Raw genomic sequence first — 17,626 nt, 5'->3', positions numbered from 1 at the left:
TGAACTAACAGGTAGCTCTCCTAATCCTGCGCATTATGAGTACCTCCTCTTTTCCCCCTCACCCCACTTCCATTCCCACCACCACCACCGCGCTCTCTTCCACCACCCATTCTGCCCCTTCCACGCCTCGGGGAATTCAGATTAGCCGGTGGGGGAACAGCCCTATAACCATCACCGGAAACCTGAGACCTCTGTAAGATCGCCGGTGGGCCACCGTGGACAAGCAAATGTGCTGTCCTACCGCTACCGCCACCGCCCCGGAAGGATGGGTATCCGTTAGGACGACTGCTATTGCGGGGTCCCGATGGAGGGCTGTGATTGTGGCCGTTCGATCCGATTCCTCCACGATTGCGCCCTCTCCCTCCGCCACGTGGGGAGTGTGCGCCGTCGCGGCCACCTCGGCCACCACGGCCACTTCCCAAGACAGCTAAACTAAAGCCTCCCGTGAGTTGGGGTGGCGTAGAAGTGGATGTATGCCAATTAGGAGTAGCATTGGTAGGAGGGGGCTTGGCCAGTTCACTAGCTTTGGATTCCACAATCAGCTGACGATTGGTAAGGTTTAGTACACTCGAGACCGGAACCGTCATTCCTCGGAATGGGGAACACCTGTCACTGAGCGTTGTACCGCTCATAAAGGCGAGATCGAAAACCACGTCCAATAGCGTCTGCCTTGTAGTCCTGGTCAGGCCAACGACAGTCCCTCTAGTCGCAATTGGAACTTTGCCAGAATCCTGAACGTAGACAACTCTATCACCCAAACTAAACCACTGGTTGTGTAATCTGTGCTCCGCATCGCTGGGTTTTAACAATGCCTTGCGGGGAACGCCCCTTATACGTCTGGGCTTCGAGCCTTCCAATTCTTGCATATATTGATTGGCCGCTGCTTCAATCTCCCCAACAGCACCCCCGTCAAGCTGCTGAGCTTCCAACGGCACCTTCTCAAAGCTTCTGCTCTGAACACTCTTTAGCCAATCTTGGATTTCCTTGATTTTGGCCTTGCTCTGCGAAGGGTCAAAAAAGTCCGTGTCGGAATAAAGGTCTCCTTGTGGGTTTCTCTGGATCCCCTGGAAGAACTGAGGAAATTTGGCGATATATTCTTGGACAAGGTCAACCGCCTTTTGCGAGAACTCCCATCCGTTATCTCCGCGGCGAGAGTATCCCAACACTTTGAGTTTCTTAGCCTCGAACTTCAAGTTTAATCCTAGGTTAAGGCGGTTATCATCAACCACCACTGTAAAGCTTGATGTAATCCTGCTAAGAACAAGCGGATTAAGTTTAAGTATGCGAGCAACGGCATATGACGGTGTGTAACGAGTGGACTGCTCGGCCCTAATGACAATATCTCTGCCAAAATCCGGCTCTTTTGCTTTCTGCACATCGTTAGCATCCATCTCAAGTGCCCAACGAAAGTGCAACCACTCACCATGGTAGCAATCCAGATGTCCACCCTATCGGTGTCATGCCGAACGACTTCCAAAGGTCTACCATAATTGAATTCTCCCAGGAAAAAGGCGCGAGAACCCTCGGGAAACTCTTCTGCGATAGGAATGGCAGATTTCTCCAAAAATCTTTGATCTTCACTGACAACCTCTTCTACAACAGTTTGGGCTGCGTAGTCAGTTTCAATGCCCGGAACCTGGGCATATTCCTTGACCATAGCCCCTTCATCTGTCCTCTTTAATCCCTTCAAGATATCGACGTGCAGAACGACTTCAACAGCGCCAATGACGATACCCATCTTTTTGCTGTAGGTATTCTCCATTCTCTCGGCCTTTCGTCTCCAAGTTCCCAACTCAATTGGGCTATGGGGAACGGGAATTACCTGACCATTTTCAATCCTGTGATATCGGAATAGTTCATCTGATACTGCACTAACACGTCCCTCTTGCAGGAACGGATATCCTATCCCTCATCTTAGCAGTAATAATAAAAAATCCCCCTGTGGGGCAAAGTCTCGATTGCACTCACCAACAAAAACCCTCTGTCCGATCCTGTTCTTTGCTTCCTCAACTCCCCCATCCTGATAGGCGTTCCCCAACGTGAGTATCATGCTCTCGTTCCTGCTATCCTGTTGGAAAACATTAACTCCGTGGTATCCCAACTCCGCCGTATGAGAAAGAGTCTTAAGGCTGGGAAATCCAGCTAATGCATGAATCCCAAGCTTTGCCCCTTCACAAAGCCCAACGATAATCTCCAATCCTTCAAGTGTTGGTAACTCAAAGACGTTAGCCACACAATGACAGCGGGCCAATTCCGGAAATACTCCAGGCATGCTAGAAGGGTACATCTCATCGATGTTTGGATTGTAAGTAAACTTTAGAGTAACACCAAAATCGTTCCGAGAACGTTCCTCCGGGCTCAAGAGATGCTCTTTAGTCCGCATAGCTGGGAGAAGTCTGTCCTCTTCAATAAATGGGATCTTGACAACAGCTTCCCACTCCATCTTTTTGCCATTCATATCAAGCTCGAAATCACGAGGATAAAAGTCTATGATAGGCGATCCAGGATCGGTCATAAGGTCCTTCACATAATTAGCTTCGTTGTAACCCCTAGTTGGAAGGGGGGGTTCACATGATACGCTCCCGGAACAATCGTTTTACTTCGATCAGGCAAAACCCCCATAAGCTGCTCGAAAGGCTTGAAAGGTTTCCCAAGCTTGAAATTCAAATTCGCCTTGAGTCCCTTATGAACATCTATAACACATCAGTATCAATTCCATTTCTGCACTCAAGATATGCCTACCAGAAATTCTGGGCGAGTAATGATAGCGGTAGTACCAAGGCCACGACGCTACCCCTCTATAATAATAATAGAGTACCCACTGCAGACCTTCCACATAGTTTTCTGTCAAGTGTTTCATTTCCTCTTCGTTTTCTAAACCAAAACCAAGCTTGCCCTAACGACATCATGGAACGCTGTCAGTAAATGAGTACCCATGTATGTCAGACTAAAGAAACAGACCTTGTAGTATTCGTCCTTCCACTCGTAAAAACCTTGCTTATACTTCCTTTCTAACTCAGCTTTTACTTCATCCACTGAAACGTCTACAACCTCTGCCTTGTTATATTGCTTGAGCACCCTCAAGACAGCAGCTTGGCCCTCTTCATCTTCCTCGCTGTCCTGTTCCTCCTCATCGTCACTGTTATTGTTCCCGTGGTGACTTAGAGCCAAATATAACTCTCCTTGCTCATTCTCTAGCCTCTGACAATTAAGCCTTAACGATGCTGCAAGCTCCTCCACAAACCTCCTGTCCTTTGCCGGATAATCGGCAGGGACATCGAACACCTTAGGTCCCTTTCTATGTCTTCTGTCCTCAAGCCACTTCTTAACCTCTGTAAACATCCGTTTTTGTTCGGTTGTAAGGACTATTCTTCCTTTGCCCTTTGCTTTCTCCAGCGCCTCAAGGGCGCCCCTTTGTTTTCCCTTCAGCCAATTGGCGGCTGAAGACTCAGACTCATAGAGTTGTTCCTCAAATTCCGACAGCGCTTCCAAGAGCAATAACAATCGCTCCAAATTAATGACACCATGTTCGTTGATGTAACCCTTTGCTCCAGGTAGTATTTTCTTATACACCTTAAATTGTAGCGATAGAGCCCCCTCGTTGATGTGTAGGCCAGGTAAGTTTGGCAAGAAATCATTACCAACGAAAAACGCTAGGAGAATGAAATCATCGATAATACGCTCCATGTCGAATGGGAATGACAGCACACCTGGCTCCCTAAGTTCCTGGAACTCATGTTCTAGATACTCGCGCACCACACTCAGATGCATCAAATAGAAATTCTGATGTTCCAGTTCCTTAGATTTCGCTCTGCTCTGCCGGCCAAATGTTACTTCTTCTCTCAACAGACAGAAGTGGGGGTCGTGTGACAACAGTCCCAACATGATTAGATCGGCATCCAACCCGTATAAACAGTGGCGAACATTAGGATCATATGAGGGCTGTGCTTTAGCAAGACGAATATACTCCATAATCTTGTGCTCTCCCTCTCCGGGAACCTCATGACCGGACAATACAACCTCCACACCTTGCCAATCAACATCTTCCGACACCTTCTTATTGATAAAATACTTTAGGTGCGCGGTCAGCTTTGCCATAAACTCCGTTCCTGTATACAGCCTTGAGTTAGCTACCTGCCCTTCAGTAAGGAGAAAGGAAGAGAGAAATAAAATAAAAATATTGTTTAAGGCCCGTACCAGGTGTAATGCAGTTGCTGTCAAAAGCCGCCTCTTTGGGCATCTCTACCCCTTCGCGGATAGCTTTCTGCTTTGCATTATCGGCGTCCAGAGCAGTCCTACATTTTGCCCCTCGTCAACTTCATATACCAATCACCCAGAACCCCAAAAACCACACACCTAAACCGTCTAGCACGCTGCTGGTTCATCTTGGCACGGGGCGCCACCCCATCTATGGCCATGAAAAAAAGCTTTCTAGGCTTTATCTTCCCAAACAAGTGCTCGATGTAGTTGAAGATCGCAATAAACATGACATCCTCGGTCATGCGAAATGTAGGACTATCGCTGTCCCCATGGGTACAGTTGTGGATAATACCATTCATGTCCAACTGTTAATAAAGTTAGCAGCTCAACCACAGCCTACCGGGAAGTGTACACGATCACTTGGAAGAATCAATGGAAACAAAATGGGAGGGGGGGCGGTTCAGGCTTACGTAGAGGCAATCGAACTCAGGAATGCGATTTTCAGCGATTAACTGAGAAATGGTAGGATAGCGCTCTGATAGCCATCGGAAGAACTTTGGAACGCCCATGACTTGATTGCCACGATAGAGTTGTTAGGGAAAGCTTTTATGAGATTTGATTTGGCAGTTGAGGGAATTCGTGAGTTGTCGCTGTTGTTTCGTCGATGACAGGAAATGGGGCGAGCAACGAAGCCACTATTATACCAGGGTCTTCAACCCAACCTCCAGGACGAGTAAAAACAAATGAACAGGGAACAAAAAAAAAAAGGAAGATGGTTCCAGGAACGATTCCCTAGACAGGTTTTGAGACTAGAAAGGGTCTTGTCTGTTCAGGAATGGGGGGTCCTTCGTTACTAGAATCGTAAGGTATTGGTATGACACCAGCAAGAAGTGAACAGAAAAATTGGGAAGAAGAAAAGAAAAATGAAATGTTCGATTCGTGACTTTAGACAGCTTTCAAAGAATGAAAGGGGAGAGAAGGAGAGTTAAGTGAAAAGTAAGATGATGGTCAAAGATAACTAGAGAGCCTAATAGAGATCTATGATGCTTGCATTAAATATTATACTCGAGCAGGTTGGGGGAGCGATTACTACAAGCCTCAGCCCAGGCGCGGCAGGGCCCCACCGGGTATTGCCATAGATACTTCGTACCACGCCTGAATCCCACAGGAAGTGAAACAGGCTCGGGAACTGATGAGGATGGACTTGATGGCATTTGAAAATATATAAAAAATGTATGGAAATTTTTGTCTAAAGGTTTTATGTGAGATGTAAGTGATGGGGAATCAGTACTTGATCTTCTCGTGTGCTCCGATTAATACATCATAAATGCTGTGGGCTGCTTGTGTTGAGCAGGTTGTATTCCACAAATCACTTGCACCAGTACTGTAAAGTACTGTACAGTAAGCCTTAGCTTGAAAACGACGCGACGTGAAGTGTGGAACAGGCGCGGCTCCCCAAACCTTTTCTCATCTCACCTCGTCACCTTCGCAACCCTAAGCCCAACCAGCTCCTTTCACCCTTCTGAAAACGAAATCGACAAACTTGAATATCCAACCATATTTAACGACCCGACAAAGATTTCCGTCACCGACCGCCTACACAAACTCTTCACTTCACCATGTCTACCAACATGGACGACGATATCGACAGTATGCTCGTCCCCAATCTCAACAACCACTCAACTCCAGTTACTAATAGGCGTATAGTGGACCCCAGTCTCCGCGACCACGAGGAGCAGATTGTTGTTGACAAGATCATCAATGAGGGTAATCCAAGCCCCTTCTTATACCACCCATCACAGGTCACTTCTTTGGAGGCTCTCTGAAAGTGTCGAGACTAATGGTTTGGCGGGGCCGGGATCGCAGAGTACAAAATCTGGAAAAAGAATGCGCCATTTCTTTATGACCTAATCTTGAGGTATGCTCATCTGACCACCCAAAACCGCAAGTCCTAAATAAATGAGCACGTTACTGAATTTCCACTCCTTTCCCAGCTCCGCATTGGAATGGCCGACATTGACCACTCAATGGTTCCCCGATAAACAGAAGTAAGCCTCCCCCCATTTCTCCCAAGCCACCTTCACCTATCCATTATGTGCGAACACTCATTGTGGCTAGACACACAGGGAAAAACTATTCGACCCATCGCCTACTTATCGGGACGCACACCAGCGGTAACGACACTAACTATCTCCAAATTGCTGAAGTGCAGCTTCCGAACCCAGTCACTGAACACGATCCGAATCGATACGATGAAGACAAAGAGGAGATTGGCGGCTACGGGGGCGGGGCAGAATGTCGTCTACACATTCAGCAGAAAATGGTTCACGAGGGAGAGGTCAACAAGGCGCGGTACATGCCGCAGAAGCCTGACTTGATTGCTACAATGTGCGCAGACGGAAATGTGTTGGTGTTTGATAAGACCAAGCATCCCCTAATGCCTACCAATACTTCTAAATGCACTCCACAGATGACTTTGGTTGGCCATGGAAAAGAGGGGTGAGTGAAGGCCTAAGTAATCCCGGAGGTGGTAATATATGCTAATCAAGAGCTGGCAGTTACGGGTTGAATTGGAATCCTCATAAAGAAGGCCGCCTGATGACCGGATCTGAAGATTCTACCGTTCGGCTTTGGTACAATCTCTCCCATGCTTTCGTACACCTGGGACTTTGGAGCTAACTTTTACCCAGGGACCTCAACTCTTATACCAAGACTAATACAACCCTACATCCTATCCACACTTATACCCACCATTCAGCTATCGTCAATGATGTCGCCTACCACCCTTGCCATGATGCTCTTTTCGGTTCCGTATCGGATGACCACACCCTTCAAATCGTGGATACCCGTTCCTCGGATACCACGACTGCCGTGCATAAAGTTGTGGCCCATGCGGATGCCGTCAATTCGATCGCCTTCAATGCGGCTTCTGACTATGTTGTCGCAACGGCATCTGCAGACAAGACCGTTGCCCTATGGGACTTGCGCAATCTCAAGTTGAAGTTACATTCTCTCCAGGGCCATAATGCGGAGGTCAACGGACTGAGCTGGCACCCACATGAAGAGCCCATTCTTGCCAGTTCGAGCGCTGATAGAAGGATCATCTTCTGGGATTTGGCCAGAATTGGTGAGGAGCAATCTCCGGAGGATGCCGAGGATGGACCACCTGAGCTGTAAGTTCACATATCCCCCTCCCCAATATTTCAATGTTCAATTCTTGGCTAATCCCAGCTAGGTTGTTTATGCACGGTGGACATACCAACAGAGTTTCAGACTTTGCCTGGAATCCGAACGATCCATGGGTGATGGTAAGTGCTGCTGAAGATAATTTGATTCAGTGTTGGAAAGTCTCTAGCGCCATTGTCGGCAAAGATATGGAGGATGTCCCTGTTGGGGAGTTAGAAACGTAAACTTGATAGGCAAAATTCTGCCGCTAGTAGTAGCTTGCATGTTCAATAGTTTTACCCATTCATTTCAAAGCTCTTTTTGAGCTAACCCTTCCTTTTCCATTTTTTTCCATTTTTTTCACATTTTTTTTTCCCCCCTCCCCCCTATATTAAGTTTCTAGTCAAGCCATGGAGAGTGCAATTGTATAACAGTTTTTTCCCTCCATCCTCCTCGATTGCGATGGATAGGCATCTTTCGTAACTGCTACATGTTACAAGTACAGTAAGTGATGTGCATGCACAATCAAGCATTCAAAAACAGAGATCCACTTACTACTCGAGTAGAGTAAAGCCGACAGGCACAGTGTCGGTACCGTACCCGGTAGGGGATCCATGCGCGTACAGGTACAATGCGGTACAGTATCATGCTTGCACACTTCCGTACTAGTAAACTCAGGAAATGGTGGGGTCATATTGTCCTCAATTATACGGCATCGTAGAGCAGTATTTTAAAAAATAAATAGAATAAAATAAAATCAAGTATGATACTGTGCTGAAGGGGGTGGGAACTGATATTCAGGGTTGGGGCCGAGATATTTTTAAGAGTCCGAAAAGACTCACATTGGTATCTGATTTCATACTCGAGTATACCGGTACCGACATTACCCGCACAAAACAGTTTCAGGCACCCATATTCTACTCGTACGAGCACTTGACAGGTCAGCGCTGAGAAATGGCCTCGCTGTGATTGGCTGAGGATGATGTTATTGTAGTGAGGAGGAGCTTAACTATTTGGTCCGTTTCGGTAAAGCTCTCGTAGCTACTTTAACCCATGATACCGTATTAATACCCTGTTATTGTACCTAGAGCTTGCGGGGGTTATGCGGTACCGCACCTATCCGACCCTACAGCTCGCTGACCTGGCTTTGGCTTTAAAATGTTAACGTGAGAGGCTGCCTTTGAGATTTCCTAGTTTACGCACCTTTGTCCCGGCCTTACTCGTCATTCTCTCGCTCCCCTTCTCTTACTCTCTTTGTGTGTACTACTTTTCTTCCTCCTTTCCTCCCTCCCTCCCTTCCTTCCTTCCTTCCTTCCTTCCTTTCCCCTTCTTCCCTCTCTCCCTCCCTCTTCTCGACAAGCCCCCTCCGCAGCCTTATCATAACCCCCTACCCACAACCACCATCCAACAAACCTTCCGCCAACCAAACTACCTCAACCCTAAAACCCAAATCTACAGAAACTCAACAATGTCTCCCCTTTTTATCCGCAACTTCTCCCATCGCGCAAGCAGAATCTATAGATCCCCTCGCACCATTATGATGTACTCCTATCTTGTTGTATGTACTCACACCTCTTCCCCCATATTTCATAACTGACGGTAAAATAACAGGCGGGCTTCTCCCTCCCTTTCGCCCTCCCCGTCGCCAAAAAACTCTCCGCACAGAACAACAAGTCTGTTCCCCGCAATAGGTTTTCTACTTTACGGCCCTTCTTTACTTTACATCTGCACAAGGGAAATGGCTAACTAGCTTTCGCGGTTGTCGTAGCGGTGGTGGTGATATCTCTCTCTACCATTGCTGCCGTTGAGCTCCGGAAATTGAGTGGAGAATGAATGGGCAGAATATTATATGACGGAGGCGCAACGCATGCATTTTCGGACAGAGGAGTTTGGGATTTTTTTTTTTTACATGATGTTTCTTTTGCCTTTACCTTTACATTTCTGAACACCACGGAGGGGAGGTTTGGTACCGGTATTCAAATTACAGACGCGCGAACGATAGATTTGTAGCCGAGACTCGGCAATACTAATATAGTCGACCATTCACTCTATATCTTAACATACTTTCCACTACCGGTATACCCTACTACACGTACTGTACTCGGGTACAGTATGATGGAGCCTTATCAGCAGCACCTTGTTCACTATAGCGCCCTCCTTTCCCGCAACAGTGCTACTTCCCAAAAACAATAGCCTTCCCTCCTTCCTTCCCTTATTCCTATCCACTATCCCATCCACAACTTATCCTCGCCTATCTCATCCATCATTCCGTACTCGTACAAGCTTCTTGCCGTCTCCCAATCAATCCAACCGTGCCCCAAGGCTCAACCGTAGCATCCAACCATCCTTTAACCACGTGAGCGGTTACAATAGATACCGGTATGTCAGTAGCGGCTTGGCAACGCAAACCAGATTGTATGGCGCTCGTAAATAGGACTTAAGTGAGGAAGGCGTATCCGGTTTGTCCTTGACAAAACAGAAAGTAAAGCGTGGATTTTCCCTGGACCCCAGAGCACAAATACTCGTACAACCTTCCTCAAATACAAACAACCGCAGTGCCCATTGCGAGCGAGGGTATCATAGCTCAAAGATACGACATCTCCTTCCAAAATTGGAGGTGATTGGGGGCGGTCAGGAGGGAGGGGTACAGTACTCGTACAGCACTCGGATTTTGGGCCGCAATAGTTGGCACGGGAAAGGGCTGCGCTATTACCAGATTGGTGCATATATGCGCATCTATATGAGTATTGCATCATACCCGTACCAAGAAACAATTCTCACATCACAAGGATCTTGATCCGATTAAAAACGAGATATTATATCTCCAAAAAAGCTAATGACTACAGTACCGCAAGGCGTGATCTGATTCATGTAATATAAAGATTTTAAATCCTTTACGGTATTAAAGTTACATTCCAGGTCGGACTCCCCGTTCAAGTCGAGTATATTGAAACTTGCTCAGGCGGTTCGTGTATCCTGTACTTCGTATAGTATAGTACAGTACTCCCTTCCCAACCCGGAAACTCACACCGCCGGATCATTGGCACCCGTAAACAGCCCGATCGCGCAGCACTGCTACGATAGCGCAATAGCGTTTCGTAGCAGCGTGAGGACCAGAACGATAGAACACCGTCTAGAACGTTCAAAACAACAAAAACCCCTTCCTTTCTTCCTCCTTTGGGAATCTAACAACAAACTTTGAAGTCCTGCATTGACCGATACAAAAGAAATAAGTATATACAACATACCACTCGCGAGGCCTGATATTCCAATCCTCGCCGGTGACTAATAAGTAATCAGTTGTGCACAGGTACCTGTAAGAGATCCCCGGGCTTCGGACAGCAAAGGAGGGGGGGAGGGGGTAGACTAGTATTTCATTCAGGTCCATGGGGAACGACTTGGCTTCTCACCCGTTTTGTACGATAACGGAAGTATATAACGCGATACTCGCAATCGCACAACATGTTAATATATATCCCCCCAGATTTTGAAATCCTGTGCATTTAGAAGAAGAAAAAAAAAAAAACCTGTCTTGGTCTAATTCCCGAGAGGAGGATAATTCATTGTACCGATAGAGGAGAAGAAAAGAAAAGAAGAAAATACTACCCTTCATTACCTCGGAGAGTCGTTCTACACAACCTCTAGGCTACAATGGCAAACGCAACATGGAGAAATCTCCCCCCCCCCCTCTAATCGGCTTTCTTCTCACCAAGATGTACAATTGTATTCAATCATGTATTATCACTCGATTAACGTTGATGGATTAATACTCCTGTTTTTGTCAGTTATGTGAGTGAGCGAGTGGGATACGCACGAAGAGGATCTCGGGCCCTTGATTTCAAATTCTAGATATTAGGGCGGGGAGGGGTGGGAGGTCACTCGCATACACTCATACTCCTCCTCATGGGACGGACGGATATCGCCCACTGAACCTGGTATTGTGTCGTAGATTGCTCGCTGTGATCTCGGCTCTTCCCCCCCCCACCCCTGGGTGTGTGTGTTGGTTCTGGTCTTGATGGCGAACTGTGGACTTGGACTTGCATGTTTTTTTTTCAAACAAGGACCGTGATGAGTACGGTGTGATACTGATATACTGTATCATAATATTATCATATCGTAGGTTTTTGTGGGTCGTATGATAGTTAATGTGCTCTCGTTTCGGTATCTTTAAATTTCCATCATCTACCTATATCTATCTACCTACTGCACTATTACAGCTTATCAAATGAGACATTTAAGGTATACATCCCTTGTTTCCCCCTCTCAAATCTATTACAGCTAGACTACCTACCGTACCGTAAGCGGCCGGGCAAGATGGAAGAAGAAGAAAGAGGGAATGAGAAGAAAGGCCCTCCCCGGATCTCCGTATTTCCGGTAGCGTTGTTGTTGCCGGGTGGAGGGAGGGAGGGAGGCCCCACCGCCCCACCCACCCACCAGCGCAGCTATAATACAAAAAGTGGCAAATCGCTTCCAACCTCCTGAGCCCCCGCTGGAACATACGGTATCGCACGATTGTAGAATAGCTACAGCCCGAGGGACGGGATATGTAAATTATGAGTCGCGCAGTGTTTTTCCGGTCTGAGCAGGGGTAAGTTTGGGAGGGATGGGGGGAGCTTCAGATGTACTCGAGTACTCGAGTAAAGGAGGGGATGTACGATATCTCAAATTGAGGTGGGCTTTTTTCTTCTGCGTAGCATAAGCTAGTTGCTAGTGGTGTGTCGATACTTGTAGGTTGGAGCTAGCGGGTATTATCATGGCCGGCTGCACACATGGGGTGTGGCTGGTCTCCAATTCTGACTTGGCAGCTTGGGGGATGTCTGTTTGAAGTGCTGCGGGGTGTTGGCTGCGGAGATACATTGGTGGTCGTCGGAGTCGTTGATTTACCATGACGTGCGCACCGCACCACCGTTAGTCCAAGTGCGGTCTATGAGGCGTCCTCCTAGACGCCCGAGTAGTCTATGGCGGCAACGGATGCGGTGGGGGCGCAAGGTACCGGTACATGCCGGTACTATCATACGCGAATACCGTACCGGCACTCGATCACAGGAATCTTGGGAGTGCTCGCAGTAATACCGGTATCGGTACAACATGAGGCTATTCCCCCATCTCGAACAAAGCACCCCTCGGGGAAATTTCGCACCCCCCAATCCAAACTCGCCTACCCCCGCACCCCTCTAACCAATAATCCATTCTACGTTTGGTACGCGGTTCATCATCGTCCCCCCATCTCCGCAAACAGTCACTCGCTCCCCCCGCTCCCGCCCCCCCCCCTACCGATTACCGCACCCCACAGCCGACATGACGTAACAAACCATGCATAAGCATCGCATCACCCCACAGCACCCTTACTCCTCCACCCTAGATCGCTCCGATAACTGGAAGATGGAGAAAATCGCCCAGGCGTGGACCCGATGGCCACACTCCAAGACGCTCGGGTCCGGTTTATCCCACGCGAGCGAGCGAGCACGGTTTTGATCCGAATGTTTATTTCTGTGACTTCTTTTTTTCTTTGCTTTTTTTCTTTTTTTCTCTCCCACATTTCTGTCATCTCGCGTTTTGGCGCCGGTTTGACTTGCCATATCAGATCACCATATTACACGGTAGGGTAATCCGGTTGTTGGAGGAAGTTGCGCTTGCGTGTTGGTGTTCTGGTTCTAGAGATAGGGTTAGGTTAGAAGCGTGAGACAGCAAAGACCGGATCGGGAAGGAGGGTTTCGGAAAACTCCTTGCCGCCCGCGGTCCCCACGGTTGATTTGTCGGGTAATGCCTTATTTACGAGTATGATATTAATATCCTTGTAGCACCGAGCCGGGGAGGAGACAGACCGCTTTGGCCTATGCAGTGGTGAGCACGACCCAACGCCAACGTGCAAGCATTGGGCTATGGCATAAAGTATGGTGGCTTTTCTTTTTTTCTGAATTGTTCCTCTAGAGGATGATTTTCAAGAGGCGAGCAGAAAAAAAATAGATTGGGGAGGAAGTTTGCGAGATGGGGTGTTCGTATACTCGAGCACGCTTCATTCTTGAACTATGGGAAAAAAGCCTGACTGCGGGGACGAACAGCATGAGCACCGTAAGGTACTCGAGTACCGGTATGGGAGCGTTCCTCGATCGAAGCTGGGTGTGGTCAGATAGCCGATGCATCGGTGTCCGGTCGGGATGTGATAGGTGTCTCAAATGAGGTATTGGGTACAGTACAACGATGGAAATGGAATGGTGGATGGTTCAAGTTGGGTATTTTATTTTTTTCCATCTATCCTTCTTATTTCGCCTTTACACCACCCGAGTGAAGATTGACCAGCAGCAAGCGCATTCCCGCAACGTTAAAAACCACCGTATCATATGGCGGGCAATCTGATATCTCAATCATGGCGCCTGCGATTGAGTCGATTGGGTCCACTTTTTTGTCGATCACACTTGGAGGGGATTGGAGGCGGAAAGGGAGAAAAAAAAAGGGTTCGCTTAATGCGGGTGACCCATTCGCCATACGCGCAACGGAGATGATTGAAGGAATACCTACAGGTACGGAAACTCCCCGCCTCGATGTTTGCTGCACCGCGGTAGCTACGGCATTAACCAGGTTATATTGACAGGTGGCTCAGGTAGCTAAGGCCACGGTAGTCTACAGGAATTTGTTGTTGTGAAGGGGCTGTGTTTGAGGGAGAAGGTGAAGTGAGGTTGAAATAAGGGATTTGAGCAGCGAAGTTGGGATGGAGACCTGACGTCGGTAATATCTTGATTCGTGTTGCTGGCTCTCACCCATTCCCTCCCTCCCTCCCTTCCATTCCCTTGCGCCTCGCTGCGTTGCGTTGCGTTGCGCTGGACTGGGCTTGATGACGGGATGTGTGGTTGTGGTGGGATGGATGGATGGATGTCTCAGATCGCCGGAGCTCCCTGCACGCATGTAAAAAACCGAAGGAAAAATTCATGATGATGGTCCATTTCCGCCCTCTGGGAGGTGGTGGTTGCCAGAATGGGTAAGTTAAAGGGGGGCGGGGCAACTGCGAGGAACAGGCCGGTAACAGTACTCGAGCGCGGGACGAGCATACTTGTATAGTACTTGTAAGTTAATACCGGTACCGGTACCGTATACTTTACCGTCCAGTACTTTCATTGTGCTTTCGACAGGGTGGTAAAAGATGTATGATGGAATGATGGATGGATGGATGAGCTCACCTTGGGGTGAAAGATTGTTTGCAGATTCCGCCCCTCCCCTCCCCCTTCCACCCCCTTTTTTTTTTCTTTTCTCTTCCCCTTCTTCCCCTTCTTTCCTCCTTTTTCATCTGTTGACTGAATTCGCCGGTTTGATGATGCCGGTACCGTTTTCTCATCATTTGCAGATCTGTTTTGCTTCCTGCTGTTTTATCCGTCCTTTTGTATGATATGTGCGAGGGAATTCGCTTTCCCTCCAAAGCCTTGCACTTGTAGACTACCGCCCGCTTACCCACTCGCCCTTTCGTTCCTCCGGCCAGAGCTGGAAGAGATAAAGGAAACGACAGGTCGTAGAAGTATCGTGCCGGCCGGGTTTGAAATATGCAAAAAATTGGGTTTGAATTGAGCTCCTCTCCCCACTAGGCCGGCTGGGTAGGGCACAAAAGGGAAAACATCTAGCCGCATTGGGATGGTTGGCTGGCGACCGAAGACGTCTTGCCGACCGAATCGAGACGTCCGCTGGTCATTTGACGCTTTCGAGAGAAGAGAGATTCCCTCTTCACTCGCAAACGACCATGATAGCGCAGTGTGGGGAGAGAGGAGAGGGTTTGCCGGCTTGGGATTTCAAAGATAGTAAAACTCTACAACGATTTTCGCCAACGGAGTGTATATTTATCACATAATATTATATAATATATGTGTGTATATATACATATATACACATAGTTCTCTTTTTTGACCTGGAGAGAAGGGCAATTACCGTATCCCTTTGTCCGTATCTGTCGCCTTTTGGCTCCCTGGAACACTCCGGGACCAGGAATAGTTCGAGAGTGGCAAACATGTAGACGTTTCCTACAGGTCAGGTCGCAGCAAAAGCCCCCCCGCCATATGATACTGCTAGCTATCTTCAGCTAACTTAAGGTTGGGGCATTAACTGCACTGAGAAGCTGTGATATGTATGTACGTGAGGACTGAGGGATTCTCTCTCCCCCAGTTCGTCTGTATCGCTCTTAACCGAGATCGTAATCAGCTCCCCCGTAATTATGTCTTTCAGCTAAATTATCTACAGTATCTGCGAGCACCGGCAACCTTGTAGTGTTGTTTTATTTTTGTTACAATTTTTTTAATCAGGGCTGGCAAACCGTTGCCTTCCTCTGGAAGATTGAAGGTGACGGGATGCTATGATATGTTGTCCCTATAAGGTGTGGGAGCGATCCTCCCATACCATATCGGTAGAATAGAGATGGAGGGGGAGAGGGTGGGGAGGCTGAGAGAAAAACCTACCAGCGTTCCCTACCAAGGTAAAACGCGACATACCGGTACTGTGTCTATGCGGTCAGTCAAGCCAGGTCAGGTTAGTAGAGTCTGTGTGGGCTACAACTAGCTGCGAGTATTACCGGTACTGTAGGTGCTACCAATCTGCTCGCTTTTTTTTCTTCTTTCCCCCTCTCTCCCTTTTCCCTTTCCCCTCTCCCTCTTCTTTGCCTCTGTATGATTTCCCTTTTCCCCTTTCTTTTTTTGTGTGCGTCGTTGATCAGGCTTTGTGTTTCCCTCGTGCTCTATTTTCATTTGTATCATCATCATTGTTCGTTCGTTCATTCATTCATTCACCCATCCATCCATCCATCCACCCACTGCGCAGATAGTGCGCTGGACCTTGATTGCTGGCCTGTATGTGTGTGAAAAGTTTTCCATCTTTCCTTCCCTCTCATTTTATCAATCACCATCCATCCTTCAGGTACGCCTTGGCTTGACGTTTGCAATCCTTTGCAAGTTTCTGCCGTGTGTTCCTGGCTGTGTCTGTTTTCTCGGCGCTGCCAGTGAGGTGAGGGTTGAGGAAACTGGAAGGGAAGTCATCAGAGGGGTGAGAGGGTTTGGGGGGGGACAAAGGGAGTGAAGTGTGTGAGAGTGCACAGGAACGGACAGGGAAGCAGCGACATCGGATAGTGCAGCCCGCGCGCCATATCTCACTCAAGTAATACTTCTCGCTCACTCACATACTTGCTTCCAACTCTCTCACTGCTCCATAACTTCCAAATCGGCAGGGTTTACCTTTCTGTAAAAAGTACTCGTGCTGTAGTCTTCGTACCGCACCGTAGTCTATATCGCCTCTCCCAATTCCCTTTTCACTCGTTCGTTGCCTTCACCACGAATCCCTACGTGCACTTACATATTTCTGGCAGTATAACCACCTGGTCAATACTGCAACTGCTCGTTCGGTACATCCCATTCCTTCTCGGTCCTCCCTCTCCATCCCTCGCTTCTTGCTCCCTCGCTCTGTCTCCACCCTACTAATAGCACTTCGACCACTGCCCGCCTGCCCGTCGTCCGCTGCGGTTGTTTTCTATCCTACGGCACATAATACTGGTGGGATAGCCTTCTCTCCTTTTCCTTCTCTCCTACAATTTCTCACCGCACTGTGCCCTCCATTTCCCTTACCTCTTTCTTCATCCCCCACACTTGTCTCGTAGAGAATCCGTTCCCTCCCCCCCTCCCATTGCAAGAACGGCGGCCGCTGTCAACCTGCCTGGTCCGATCCGATATATCTGATCTTCGCATTCGCACGTTCTCAATCACACACGCAACCATTCACTCGCTCCCACTTTCACGCTTTCCCTCTCGCTTTCCCCCTCCCCCCCTTCCCTTGCCCTCCTCCCTCACACCCACATACACCCACACACACACGACAGCAGCCACACATATGATCCGTGGACGGATAACCCTCCCTTAGTATTTTCTTCTCTTCCCATTCCCCCCTTCCCACAACCACCGCCACCACCACCACCCTACGCTACTACCACCGTCTCACCCCTTCAACTCTTCTTCCATTCCCCACTCACACTAGCTGCCACCACTCATTATCAACTGCTAACGTGGTGTTGTAGAGAGGAAATTGATAAAAAGTGGTCAAAGGATTTTGACTGATTTCCTGGGAGCACTGGAATGTGGACTGGCGGGAGCCACTGCGACATATCACACCTACGGTAATTTACAGCTCCTGACGTCTATCAGAACGAGTCTTTCGGTCCGACTACAGCATCCCAACGTACTCGTCATAGTCGAGACTTGCAATTATACCTAAACAACCTTTTTAGTCGACTTTGTGCAAA

General features: G+C 48.2%; 2 protein-coding genes; both read left to right on the top strand.

Moving 5' to 3' along the window:
- Positions 1 to 5,655: 5,655 nt before the first annotated feature.
- On the top strand, positions 5,656 to 7,702 carry GSTUM_00011728001 (uncharacterized protein). XM_002842095.2 has 8 exons: positions 5,656 to 5,850; positions 5,908 to 5,967; positions 6,067 to 6,118; positions 6,195 to 6,248; positions 6,319 to 6,699; positions 6,759 to 6,833; positions 6,891 to 7,373; positions 7,436 to 7,702. Exons 1-8 carry the CDS (start codon positions 5,820 to 5,822, stop codon positions 7,608 to 7,610), a joined length of 1,311 nt encoding a protein of 436 aa, XP_002842141.1. The 5' UTR covers positions 5,656 to 5,819; the 3' UTR covers positions 7,611 to 7,702.
- A 1,003-nt stretch (positions 7,703 to 8,705) lies between these two features.
- GSTUM_00011727001 (uncharacterized protein) lies at positions 8,706 to 9,416 on the top strand. XM_002842094.2 has 3 exons: positions 8,706 to 8,923; positions 8,977 to 9,038; positions 9,134 to 9,416. The coding sequence occupies exons 1-3, from the start codon at positions 8,834 to 8,836 to the stop codon at positions 9,171 to 9,173; spliced, it is 192 nt and encodes a 63-aa protein (XP_002842140.1). The 5' UTR covers positions 8,706 to 8,833; the 3' UTR covers positions 9,174 to 9,416.
- The last annotated feature ends 8,210 nt before the right edge of the window (positions 9,417 to 17,626 follow it).

Source organism: Tuber melanosporum (assembly GCF_000151645.1).
Source record: "Tuber melanosporum whole genome shotgun sequence assembly, scaffold_9, strain Mel28".
NCBI classification, from domain to species: domain Eukaryota; kingdom Fungi; phylum Ascomycota; class Pezizomycetes; order Pezizales; family Tuberaceae; genus Tuber; species Tuber melanosporum.
This window is presented reverse-complemented; position numbering and strand designations above follow the sequence as displayed.